This window comes from Dermacentor silvarum, chromosome 1 (genome assembly GCF_013339745.2).
Source record: "Dermacentor silvarum isolate Dsil-2018 chromosome 1, BIME_Dsil_1.4, whole genome shotgun sequence".
NCBI classification, from domain to species: domain Eukaryota; kingdom Metazoa; phylum Arthropoda; class Arachnida; order Ixodida; family Ixodidae; genus Dermacentor; species Dermacentor silvarum.
The window spans coordinates 225,752,638-225,766,288 of record NC_051154.1 but is presented as its reverse complement, the minus strand read 5'-3'; the positions used below and the strand labels follow the sequence as shown (position 1 = coordinate 225,766,288).

At 47.9% G+C, this 13,651-nt stretch overlaps 1 protein-coding gene across 1 annotated transcript in view; it reads left to right on the top strand.

Moving 5' to 3' along the window:
- LOC119437479 (ribonuclease 3-like) overlaps window positions 1–13,651 on the top strand; it is a 179,434-nt gene that overhangs the window by 37,056 nt on the left and 128,727 nt on the right. The window contains 3 exon segments of the mRNA XM_049660036.1: window positions 1,400–1,556; window positions 5,223–5,359; window positions 5,578–5,745. Of these exon segments, the coding sequence (XP_049515993.1) occupies window positions 1,400–1,556; window positions 5,223–5,359; window positions 5,578–5,745 (462 nt within the window).

Here is a 13,651-nt window from a genome sequence, read left to right as displayed (position 1 = left end):
TGCAAAACATGTGCACCGAGCCGCCACGCTTATGCGACAGTCGAGGAATGCGGCTAGATCGTTTGCATTCAATTTACAGTCGAATCTCGTTAATTCGAACCAAATCACGCGGCGGCGCCTCCGACCGGCATTTCTCCGGCACCGCCATAAAGTAAAAGCTTAGAGACCCCTCAATGTCGCGCGCGAACAAAGAAGAAAAAGAAAAAAAAACGCGGCGGAAATTTCACCCTCTCTCAAATGGCAAGGTCGCCGATTCTGCGTTGCGCCGGAACATGCGCGTACGTGCCGATGTCTCAGCCACGCTACCGTAGCCACGCGTAGAAAATGGCAGTGAACCCTTCTTTCTCCTTTATGATTCCTCTACTTTCTAGTCACGTGTTGACCTTGCACGCTGTGGTTACGGCGCAGAGGGAAGCAGTGGTGCTGTCCCAGGCCGGCCAACGCCCGCTTCCCGATAACGGCAGAAAACGAAACTTCGGGGAGCTGGCGCTGGGCCAGCTGTAGCGGCGGCGCCTGCACGGCGGCGGGCGCGCACGGTGACAGTCGAAAGTGAGGGAGGTACGAGGGAGGGCGAGGGGAGCCACCGAAGCGGCGGAGTTGCCGAGGCGAAATCCGCTTCCCTGCCGCCCTCCTCCCTCACATTCCACTGTTTCTACATGCGCCCTTCGCCGTGCCGTGCCGGCGCCGCCCGCTCTCTGAAGTTTCGTTTACTGCCGTTATCGTGAAGCGAGCTAGGTCGGCCTTGGCAGTTTCGTTGCCCTCGCTCGCTATGCGATCCGTGATATTTCACGACTCGTACTCAAGATTCTGGTTTCAGCCTCACTGGCTGTTCATTCGTATCACGTGCCCTTCTCCTCCACTTCGTCTCTCTTTCTTCCTCGAGCGCTCCTTGGGACGCCCGTTTGAGGGGAGCGTTCGCCGTCTCCGCTGACTTCTGTACTCCCAGGCAGTTGCACTGTAACCGGTATTTCGTTTCCCGCAACTGTACTATAAGCAATATGTGTATACATGGAGTGCTATGGGAAAATTAACGGGAGTCTGAAAAGACTGCACTATATCTGGTCCTGCACTATAAGCGGTTACGTTATAAGTGGTCTATACTGTATATGCAAAATTTTATTTCACGCATCCTGACTGAATCAAGCAACCTTCCATTTCCCGTTTCAGATTGCATTAATCACTAACAACAATCCCTTTCATTGTTGTCTTTTCTTCAATACTTGCCTTTTAATTGTATAACATGGTATTTCCTTAATTATTGCTCCTGGGACTGACATGGTGACTACTGTGGTGATTGCTTTACGTTTTCTTTTTTTTTTCAAGTTATCTCTGTAATGTTTTTTACAGCTTTGTTTGACAGTGTCAACAATTTTTTCATGTGGTTTTGCTGTGGCTGCAGGTTTCAGGGCTTGTGACAGGAACAGCCAAACTACACACACTGCAGGATAAGTTCAGGCATGAGTTGGTGGAACGAGCAGCATGGGTCAAAAGCAAGCAAGAGCCATACAATCCTCCTCCTCGAAAGAACAAGCTCTGCAACCCCAAGTCTCACCCTAGTGAGTTAACTTGTCATTCAAAACAAGCTTCATGCATGGGAGCTGTGAAGATGTGTTTTGCAAGGTTTTATTCAGTTTAAGACGAGGATTGCATTTTTGGTACACAACATTCAGAAAAGCACACGGCATGGCAGCAACCTCTCCCCCTTCTCCAGTTGTGTCCGTGGGATTTTTGTGAATTCTAAAGTTCGCAGATTGGCTGGTATGCGAAAGAGAAAATTAATTTCAGCTGTATTGGTTAAATACCCTTCTGCAATACAATCGAACTTCGTTGATTCGACCCTGATGGGACTGACAAAATTGATCGAATTATGCAGCAGGTCAAAATAAACAAGATGCTCTAAAGAACGCCATAACACACCACTGATTCAATTGGCAATATTTTCCCAGTTCTCACTTGCCCAGGAATCAAACGTGCGCCCAATTTTTATGTGTCCAAAGTAGAAAACTAATGTAGAAACGACGTTAAAGCTCCTGAACAAAATAGCAATCTAACACGCACCCGATTTTTCAGCAAGAAATATAGGCAATGATCTAATACGAGTTTCATAATGGTGGCCGGTTTTCTAAAGTTTGCTTCGCTGCAATACATCGACGTTATGTAGTAAAACATAACCCCACGAAGGCAGTTTTGGTATCGGGTCTGTTGGCCCAACTTTTTCTGGCAAAAGAAGATGCATGTTAGAATCGGATAAATAACGTAATCAGAGATTGTGAGCTACAGTTTTTGCTTTAAAGTTTTCCTAGGGCAGGTCAAAAATAGGCGTTTTCGACGGGAGATGATGTGTGATCAACGCATTCACTGCCCCCTAAGCTCCGCCAAGAAAGACGCTGCCATTAAAGGGGTCACTTTTGGGGATTACCATAGGGGTCACGTGCGTCCGTGCTGACTGGTCAAGTTCGAATTATCCAGCGAAGGCCAATTTTAGGATCGGAATAACGAAAGTTTGGGCCGACAGAAATGCATGGGCACTGGCGGGTACTTTTGGCCGAAGCAAATTAATAAAAATCTTCTGTACCAAGAAAGATACTCTTGCCATGAGAAGAGGATTGGTAAGCCATAAAAGAAGCAAAAACAACATGGGTGGTGATGCCACCTTGGAAGTTCCCTCACTAGCTCGCTGTGATGTCATGGATTTAGAGGCCATCTGCTTGAGCCTAGTTAACTTATTAGCAGTTAATGTGGCCTGCAGTGTAGAGCACTGCATGGGCTCGGGCTTACCCAAAAGCCCGGGCCCGGCGCGGCCTGTGGGCCGGGCTGGTTAGGGCAGTTTTCTCACGGGCTCGGGCCAGGCTCAGGCATGGTATGTGCTTTTTGACCCGGACCCGGGCCGGGCTCGGACTTTAGTTTGGTGTGCATGTAATGTGCAGCGAGTTAATCTTCGCACGTCTCAACTCTGAAAAACCTGTTGCTCCGGCGCAGCTGGAAGCTAGCAGTGCTACTCCTCTGTACTTTCCTTTTCTTCTTCTGTTGTATTTTGCTCTGTTTGAACAGAATGTAAATGTCCAGAAAGACCGAAGTCACCTCAAACCAAAGGATGCCATTGTATTCCTTACCTAAATCAATGTAATTAATGCTTTCAACGCGGTGCAAGCGCTTTCGCGATTTGCTGATTCTTCAAAGGCGAATTGGTAAAACGATGACTGGTAAGATAAGATAATTCGTCACGCGACGAAAATATGGCGCTGCCTTTATCCATGATTGCATGCATGTTCTCAACCGGCTGCCTAGGAACAGCGCATTACGCTACCCCATGGAGGAAAGAGAAGCTTTCTTTCTCCATATACTCCATCCATGCGCTGCTGTGCTCACGACCGGTCGTGGCTGCACTTCGGCTATAGTGTACTAGAATACGGTTGAGTGGGACGAGAGGCTGGGGCGGTGCATGCTTTGCAGTGAGGCGCCCGACGTGGAAAAATACTGTGGTGGCGCTATGATAGAAGTGCAATGGGCCGCATCAAGGTCGCGCCGTTGGAAACCCCTGGTGATACTGCTCGGCAGGGTCATTCGTAGTACTTCGCGCGCTGGTCTTTGCATTCAGACCGCTCAAATGGTGTTCATAATTGCATATGACATGTATTTATGCCTTAATAATAAATTCCTTTCATTTTCTTCTGTATTTGATTTTTTTAAATCCCGCTCGGTGATCTTTCTTGGTCTCGGGCCGGTTTCGAGCCGGTTTCGAGCCGGGCTCGGGCCGGGCTCGGGCCGGGCTCGGGCCTAAGGTAAAGGGGTGGCGGGCCGGGCGGGTAACGTAGATTATTTCTGGGCTCGGGCCGGGCCCGGGTCTCGCCATAAAACTTTTGGTCGGGCTCGGGCGGGCAGCCCAACGTAAAAACAGGCCCGGGCCGTGCCCAGGCTGAAAAAATCGGCCCGTGCAGTGCTCTACTACACTGTATCCTTAGAGAGCGAAAGACTGTACTTAGCAAATTTCAATAACATTTAATACTGAGGCACTATGGCTCAAAAATATATTGAAATCTGTGACGACATGCTGATATACTGGTGCTGCGATTTAGGCATGAAATTTGAAAAAATGGAAGTTTGGCCTTCATTTCCTTTTTTGAATTCAACCCATTACCATAAAATAATGTTAATGGAGTTTTGAAAGAATACTTCCTGTATAAACTGATGTAGTGTTTCTATTTTAGCTTCCCTACCAGAAATTTTTCTTACCGTGCTCAAAAACTGTTGCAGTGACGCTCTTCTTCCGTGCAACACCTTCTCGTCAAAACTGAGAACACACTGGAGGGAGTGTGGTGCCTTTTAATGAACATATTCTCATAGCAACTAATAATAATTTAGATGTAATGAGGGCAATGTTTACTTTCCCTGTTCCTCTTCAGCACATTTTCTCTGGTGATAGCACTGCCTTGTTTATTGCTCTGTTCTTGCTTTTTTCTTTCCACAGTAAGGTGGAACCCTTCAAGGTTATTGTCTGACAAATGTGCTGGAGAGCTATAAAAGAGCCGTGACAGGATGGGTGGGGCCCGTTAACTGCCACTTCGTCGTTTGCTAGAAGATTGGATGGGTGTGCATATGTTGGTTTTGAACAATCACCCAATGGCTGGCATCTATGGGCCATCGTACTATTTTATGCAATTTTGTGGGCTCCCTGTTACGTGTAATTGAATGATATTTGGCTCGCATGTTCATGGCAGCATGAACCCTAATCAGAGCAAGTAGTGGCACTCTCCTTCCCAGTCTCACTTACCTGCTAGCTTGTGCACAGCACATGTACCATGCTTTTTTCTAGCTGCAGCACACCCACAGAACTGAACAGATACACCAATAAGTTTTGAAATTTCCATAAGGATAATCATGTTCCGCCACATTCACACCCTGCTCTTTTTATTGTAGTTGGAGCAAAAAATATTTATGTTCACATTTTATATCATTAAAAAGCATGAGTTGTATTTTCACTTGGCCTCAGTCCAGTAATACCCTAAAATGGAAATTCTTTTGTTTTTCTATGTGGAAAACTCAGTACTGCTAACTGATCTGCGTAACATACTTGCATTGCTTTCATGCAGCAGTAGTTGAGCATTGCTAGCGGCCTATGCATGAAACCTGTGCTGTAAAATAATTTATGTAAGGGTCCTTGAGTACTGCTAGCCATGAAGAACTCCAGAGACTCCCAGATGATCAAGTCGTTCCATCTGCAGTTGCCAATCCTGGTACGAGTGATTCCTCAAGCAACGAATCTGAATCAGATGATGACAATGCCATGGAGGAGTTAGAAGTGAAAAGAAAGCATCCATACCGACTACATCAGGAACTGTGGTACAATGACCCTGGGGAGGTAAGCAGCTGCACTGTAAGAAGAAAAGCAATATTGTAAAGATCTACCTCAGCAAAGTCATGTGTGAGCATAGTATAATGTCTCATTTCTAATTGGGAAATAGTTCTCTATCACTAATCACAAAAGTACATAGTGATGCATCATTTAAACATGAGAGAAAATGCAGGTGGAAAATATTTTCGGCTTAACAGCGGTTTACTGTATTATTTTCCTTGCAGATGAATGATGGTCCTTTGTGCCGATGCAGTGCCAAGGCTCAGCGCTCAGGTATTCGGCACGGAATTTATCCTGGTGAGGAGCCACTCACTTCCTGTGACCCCAACGCTAATAATGTTGGACGGCTGTACCATTATCGTGTTGTGGTCACTCCTCGTACAAATTTCACTGTGAGTATGGCAGTGGGCCGCTTGCTTCTCTGGCTGGTGTTTGCAGCACCTTGTTGCTGTGTCATAAGTTCACCAAAATTTACCCATTGTGGACCACCTGATACCTTGACAGATCATTTAGGGACAATCCTTCAACTATACGTCATCTCAGTAGTTAACTGCAGCACTGTGGAGGCTATGAACATTGCTGGTCAGTGTGGAAGGCGAATGCCATCGAAAACATTTTCATCGATGCCATGCCTTCTGCTTGTTGTCTGCTTGAGGCATTATAACACTTGGCTGACATGACACAGATGCTGACAACACAATGACGTTGACAATTAGCTGACCAGTTGGCAGATTGCGGAAAGATCATTTTCCCATACTAGGCTGAGAGTGACGCCAATACATCCGATGACGATGAGTTGTCGCAGAACCTTTGTGTCGACACCAACAAAGCTAACCTGCCAACCCTCTTTGGACTGGTCTCCACATCATCAGCTGCTGAGCAAAAACATTCCACGGTCAACATGATTGTGCACCAACTTTGCTTGTATGTATATTCCCTTCAGGCACAAAAAATGATGCATCAAAAGTAAAAGCATTGACAAAAATAATTATATGCAGAATGTGTCACATGCATCATGCAACGCTTCGTATTTTTCCTTTGCTGCAAGTTTGAATCATATGCGTAAAGTCAATTAGTAAAATGAGTTCGAAGGAAAACGATTGGTTGTTAGGTCATGGCGTCAGGATGCTGTCATTAGCGGGTTAACTTTCATTGTCTCATGTTTTGCCTATGGCATCCTTTTTAAGTGGTAAGATAGATGCTTTTCAAGTGGCTAAATATATGTTTTTCAAGTACCGTATTTACTCGAACCTGACGCGCACATTTTTTCCGATAGAGCAGGTCCCTAAATTGCGTGCGTGTTAGGATCGAGTACAGTAGAACCCCGCTGATACGTTTTTCACGGGACCGTTAAAAAAAAAAAAAACATAAGAGCCGGGAAACGCAAGAGCCGAGAAATAGCAATTGGGAAAATTGGCAAATGGGGAATATTAGGAAATAAAAATTGGGAAATGCAAGTACAGTTGCCGACCGATTTTTTGTACTCCAAAAATTCGGACTTGTTGGATATTCCGGAGTTCATAAATGCACCGTCAGGGTTCCCATAAAGCTAATGTATTTCCGCAACTGATTTTTCGGACGAATTTAGGCTCCTAAGTTCGATTTTCCGGACTAAATTGTTCGTCCCGAGCCACGCTACCTGTTCGTGGAGGCCGCCATGTTGGATTTTCCGCTCGCTTGCCCAGGCTTGGCTTCCAGTGGCCCGCTGTATAGCCTCCAAGATTGGAAAACACACGAGAGCGTGCCCCATTTTCCCATCTCGGAGGCCATACCTGCTCTTTCTTTGCGGATAAAATACTCTAGGGGATGGCACTTTTTGCTTTTATTAGGTCATCAGTATCGTCATAAACGCTTTTTGCGAAATCTGTTTATTATTACTGTTTTAAAGTTCGGTTGCTATTTTGCACGTGGTGTGCGCGCCTCAGAGACGTGGGTGGCTTCGCATTTGTGCGATTGGCGTCACCTCCTGTGCCTTCGTGAGAGCCAAGTGGTGCGAAGTGTAGCCTCCGCGATCAGCTCCGGCAGCGCGTCGTTACTGAGCTGTTACAGAGTTAGCAAGATTACACTTCTCCACTGGGCTATGCGCAGAATGGGAATGAATCAATGAAATCAACTTTATTCAAGGTTCTGCCGAATGTGAAGGCCGGAGCGAATGACGCGATGCCGAGCTGATCATGGAGGTCACGCGTGAAGTAACAGGGCTCATTTCTTCGATCTCAGTGGCGATTTCCGCTAGCGGTGATTGCCAATGTGGTGACGCTCTTGTCGACTGTATGCGGAGACAACATCAGTCTTGCGCAAATCCGAGCAAACCTGATGACCTCCAAGTGTAGTACGAGGCAGGGCATTATTAAAGATGTTTTTTTATGCCACTTTAAGCCTAATAAATTTTGTTTTATAGGGTGAACGAGTTTTTTAGACTATTTTTCGGTCCCCACGAAGTCCGGCAAATCGGTTGGTGACTGTAGTGTTGAACTGCACACAATATTATTTTAATTATTACGTGTCAAAAAAAGTCGTAGGTTCGCCCGAAAGCCGAAGCATCGATTGCGATAGCTAAGTAGTAGTAGACAGCTGTACAATGTAAGGATAGTAGTTTTATCGTCCATATAAACTTGTAAACATTTGCTTATTAACTATATTAACACGCATGGTGTCAGCGCGCCCACAGGCAAACATGAACACATCACACTCGATGAACTCGGACACGCGCTGTCACACGCTGGCGTGAGGAAGTGCCGCTACAGCAGCGACCGAAGTGACCTTCATGCTGTTGTCTATCGCTTCAACGCAAGCTGAGCGCCGAGAACACACAGCACGCACAAAGCTACGAGCTGCCAACGCACCTATACTGCCTAGACTCTGCCCTCAACATAAATTGCTTTCAAGATACGGCCCGCGTGCCGCCGCGCAGTACGCAGTTGATGCTAGAGTACAACGCCACTCGCTATATCTTCCCTCCCCCCTCGCTCCCTCGCCGGTGCCTCGAGCGCAACGGAAGAAGGCGCGTTCCCTCTCTGCTTTCCTTTCTTGCGCGTGTGAGATTTAGACGCAGTCGTCGGCTCCCCCTTTCACTCACACATACAGCATATGGCGCGCGGCGACGGCGTTATCACTCTTGGACTTTGTGCAGAGCATCTATGTGCCAAAACCAATTTTAGGGCCACCAGGCGTCATAGACACCATCTTTAGATAGCAAATACAGATCTTAAGGGCTATACTTTTGCTGGCGGAAACCGAAAATTCGTCACAGGTGGCGCTCCCGGCACTTCGGGCGGCCAATGCCATTGTCAAGCCACCAAGCGATGCAACATGAAAAGTCAAAATGGCCGCTTGGGCCGGCACGGGGTGGCAGTTCGCAACGTATGATGCGAGAACGGTCCCACAGTTGTGACGTAACAGCAGGGTTACCAATGCATTGGGTTCTATGGGAGCTGTGCTGGGACCGGCCGAAAACGACGTAACAGCTGGGAAAACGCAGCACCCGGGAATGTAACAGCGGGGTTCTACTGTACGACCCTAAATCTGCGTTACCATATAGCCGTCGGCATTTCAAAATGGCCACCTCGCACGCGCTTCGAGCCTAGCTGCACTCTAGCTGCACTCTAGCCTAGCTGCCATAGCTTCCTCCGTGTGCTGCAGTACATGTGCTTAGGCATTAGTCTGCCGTCTTCCTGTTTTCTGCATCTGCTCTTCCTTGAAATGCCGAGTTCATCATGATGCCGCATTTTAAAGGAAAGTGATCATGTGGGCGGAGACGGACCGAAATCAGCCGCATCACAGGCGTTCGGAGAATCCGAAACTTGCGTGCGGGACTGGCGCAAACAGAAGGAGAGGATTTTCACCAGCAAAGCAATGTGCAAGAGTTTCAGTGGACCGAAGCAGGACGTATTCTGCGACGATCCACTTCGGCGATACGATCGCCTTGGCCCTATCTTGAAAGCGATCTGCGACAGGGAATGTCCGCCGTGCGCTGTGCTTTCACCGCTTATAGTTAGCGTTAAAGTGAGAGGCATACTACCACAAAAGTCAATTCGCTCGCCGCGCTTCGTCACTCAAGCATTTTGACAGCGAGTTTCCGCGATCAACGAGCGAGATGTGTTCATGTTAGCGTGTGTGCGCATGGCACCGTGCTTGTTAATTTATATTTAGTAAGCGAAGGTTTGTACATTTATGCAGCCAATAAAACTGCTATCCTTACTTCATATAGCGGTCCACTAATTTGCTATCGCAATCAATGCTTCGCCTTTTGGGCAAAACTGCTAGTTTTTTTTATTCATCGCAACATTAGTGCATCGGGAGTAAATCTTTGTCTTTCCAAATGAGAGAAAGTTGTATTTCTGTATGAAAGCATGAGGTGTGCAGTACTGTAAAGGCTTTTTTTTTTTTTGTCACGGAAAACGGGTGCGCGTTACAATCGAGGGCGCATTAGAATCGAGCAAATACGGTATGCTAGACATGATCTACAGTAAAAAAATGTGTACTGTTTTCTTTTTCATAAAGTTTGCTAACATTTTAATTAAGTGTCCTTGCATTTTTCATACCACACACGCCACGGTTAGTTTTAACTTACTACAGTGTAGACCGCTTATAATGTAAGTCGCCGGAGTCGCAAATATCCGACTATAAGCGGTACCGCATTATAACCAAAGCAACTATTTTCAAGGCCCGCACATATGCAAAACATGTGCACCGAGCCGCCACGCTTATGCGACAGTCGAGGAATGCGGCTAGATCGTTTGCATTCAATTTACAGTCGAATCTCGTTAATTCGAACCAAATCACGCGGCGGCGCCTCCGACCGGCATTTCTCCGGCACCGCCATAGAGTAAAAGCTTAGAGACCCCTCAATGTCGCGCGCGAACAAAAAAGAAAAAGAAAAAAAAAACGCGGCGGAAATTTCACCCTCTCTCAAATGGCAAGGTCGCCGATTCTGCGTTGCGCCGGAACATGCGCGTACGTGCCGATGTCTCAGCCACGCTACCGTAGCCACGCGTAGAAAATGGCAGTGAACCCTTCTTTCTCCTTTATGATTCCTCTACTTTCTAGTCACGTGTTGACCTTGCACGCTGTGGTTACGGCGCAGAGGGAAGCAGTGGTGCTGTCCCAGGCCGGCCAACGCCCGCTTCCCGATAACGGCAGAAAACGAAACTTCGGGGAGCTGGCGCTGGGCCAGCTGTAGCGGCGGCGCCTGCACGGCGGCGGGCGCGCACGGTGACAGTCGAAAGTGAGGGAGGTACGAGGGAGGGCGAGGGGAGCCACCGAAGCGGCGGAGTTGCCGAGGCGAAATCCGCTTCCCTGCCGCCCTCCTCCCTCACATTCCACTGTTTCTACATGCGCCCTTCGCCGTGCCGTGCCGGCGCCGCCCGCTCTCTGAAGTTTCGTTTACTGCCGTTATCGTGAAGCGAGCTAGGTCGGCCTTGGCAGTTTCGTTGCCCTCGCTCGCTATGCGATCCGTGATATTTCACGACTCGTACTCAAGATTCTGGTTTCAGCCTCACTGGCTGTTCATTCGTACCACGTGCCCTTCTCCTCCACTTCGTCTCTCTTTCTTCCTCGAGCACTCCTTGGGGCGCCCGTTTGAGGGGAGCGTTCGCCGTCTCCGCTGACTTCTGTACTCCCAGGCAGCCGCACTGTAACCGGTATTTCGTTTCCCGCAACTGTACTATAAGCAATATGTGTATACATGGAGTGCTATGAGAAAAATTAACGGGAGTCTGAAAAGACTGCACTATATCCGGTCCTGCACTATAAGCGGTTACGTTATAAGTGGTCTATACTGTACTTTCTTGAGACCTTATTGACCCTTTTCGCTGAACAGTTTGCTCTAGAGCAGGGGTTCTCAAGCATGTTCGTTCCGGGGAACCCTGCTAAGCTCCATGAAGCGCCAAGGAACCCCCCCCCCCCCCCCCCCGAATTAACCGAAATAAAATGTCCTAATTAAACTAATGTCGAATTATCCAGAGTATCAAGAAAACAATAAATGAATGCTTACTACATCAACACGCTTTTATTTACTGAATGCATCATCAAATCTTGTTTCTATTTTGCACAAAAGCGGTGAGGAAGCTGAAATTCTTGTTATCTCATGACTGATTAATGGCTAGCAGCGGCGAAGGCCTCGATCCTTTGCAGCGCGGCCGCGGCGCAGGTCTTCATCTGCAGACACGCTTTTCACTACCGCGCGCACATCCGGTTATTTTTTCGCTAGGGAGCTGGTCGCCAACAAATCGTCCGTCCATCGCGATGTAGCTGGTGCTCTTAATCTTTGACATTTTTGCACTGAGTCAAAGCGCAACTACTGCTTGCCGCAACCGCTGCTGACGAAACTGCGGCCGTTATCGACGCAATTATGGATGGCGACCTTCCGGTTCAGAAGACAGGCGGCCGACGCACACACCAAGTCAAAACGAAACTACCATTTGCTGCAACAAGTATGGACGAATCCGCAGTTGCTATCAACGCGATCATGGATGGCAACTACGCAGTTATTAAGGCACACAGTCGACGCGCGCACCGAGTCAAAACGAAACTACTGTTTGCCGCAACCGCTGCAGACGAAACTGTGGTGGCTATCGACGTGATCACAGATGGCGACTACGCACTTATGGAAGCACGCGGTGTTACACGTGGCGATTAACGCAACAATAAGGGCTTTGAGGGCACAAATAAGCACAAAGCATTCCGGCGTTACTGTCAGTCACGTATCGCCTACGATTGCCGCTGAGGACCATGGCGATGCGGACTGCGCCGCTTCGTTTTTGAGCGCTAGCGCCGTTTTTGCTCTTTCCCGACAAGCGTTTGTGGTGCTCCTCGCATTAATTTTTTTATTCCTCCGATGTATACGTCAGTGCGCGCGCTATCGGCACCTACCCTATCTACAAACGGGAGAAATGCGCATGTTGGTAAGTTGCGGCCTCCGAGATTCAAGTGCGAAAGCTTAGGCGTACTGCCTGTTTTTGAAGGTTGGGTGACTACAAGGTGCTTGCGGATTTATTGCGCAGTTCACGCATTGCCGTTACGCGCTGTGATGTGCTTTTTGACACTCGGGCATGGGTAATGGAAGTTCTGTGGATCGAGCACACCTCTTGTTCGCCGTTTTAGCCACTTAATTGGCGAGCGCGGGACCACGGAAAATTTATCAGTGGCTCGCGGAACCCCAAGCAGGGGCCTGCGGAACCCACTTTGAGAACCCATGCTCTAGAGAAATGAGATGGTGTTTTCGGCAGCGCTCCGCACATTGCCTCAGCTAAAGCTCACAAATATGAAACTATTACCGCTTCTGCCCTGCTACTGTGCAGTCGGCTGTCGGAAATGCAATTGGGTGTTCCCTAACGCCCTGTGCTCCATTCATGCTGCAAAGTGTTGAGCATTAGATGGAAGACGTTTGCAGTAATTGGCTGGAAAAATAGTGATGGGCATATTAAGGAATGAAATGAATTTCTGTGACCAAGTCCACAGACGACGGCTGCTACATAAGGACTGCCTGCGTTGCCGGCCACCCTTTAAAATACAGAGCTTTTCTCAAGGATAAAAAATATCACTTATCTACCAGCATTGTATCGGTAACCTCCAGAGAACAAACTTCAAACCCGGAATGTCAGCAAGAGTGTGTACTGCTCGGTACAAAGGGAGTAGTGCCGCTTCCTGGCATAGTAAGCTTCTCCCACGTTATCTATACACATCCACCCCAACTCACACGAATACTTACGCCCACTATGTCGCTCACGTACCACAAGTGAATAGGCGAACACTTGATTCAATGCATCAAAGCATGGATGACGGCAACTACACCGACAGCACACTGTTTGAAGCTGAACATCTCGTGACAGTTTACAGAGTCAGCAAGTGACTAGCTATAATATGTCTTTGCTACAAGCTATTGAAAAGTACAGAACATCTATGTTCCAAGTCCTTATGCGCAGCAAAGATAAATCTACAGTAGAACTCCACTGTTACGTTCCCGGGTGCTGCGTTTTCCCGGCTGTTACGTCGTTTTCGGCCGGTCCTGGCACAGCTCCCATAAAACCCAATGCAGTGATAACCCCACTGTTGCGTCGCAACTGTGGGACCGTTCCCGCATCATGCGTTGCGAACTGACACCTCGTGCCGGCCCAAGCGGCCATTTTGACTGATTAGGCAGAAAATAAACAACAGATAGTGATCGCACACCGAGGAATTTTACTGAGTCAGAAGCATGACCAGCCTTGGCTCCAAACTGTTTGCCAGATAAAGAACGAAACTCAAAACACACTGATCTTGATTTAATTCATAGGCAGAATGTTTGGGAAACATTTG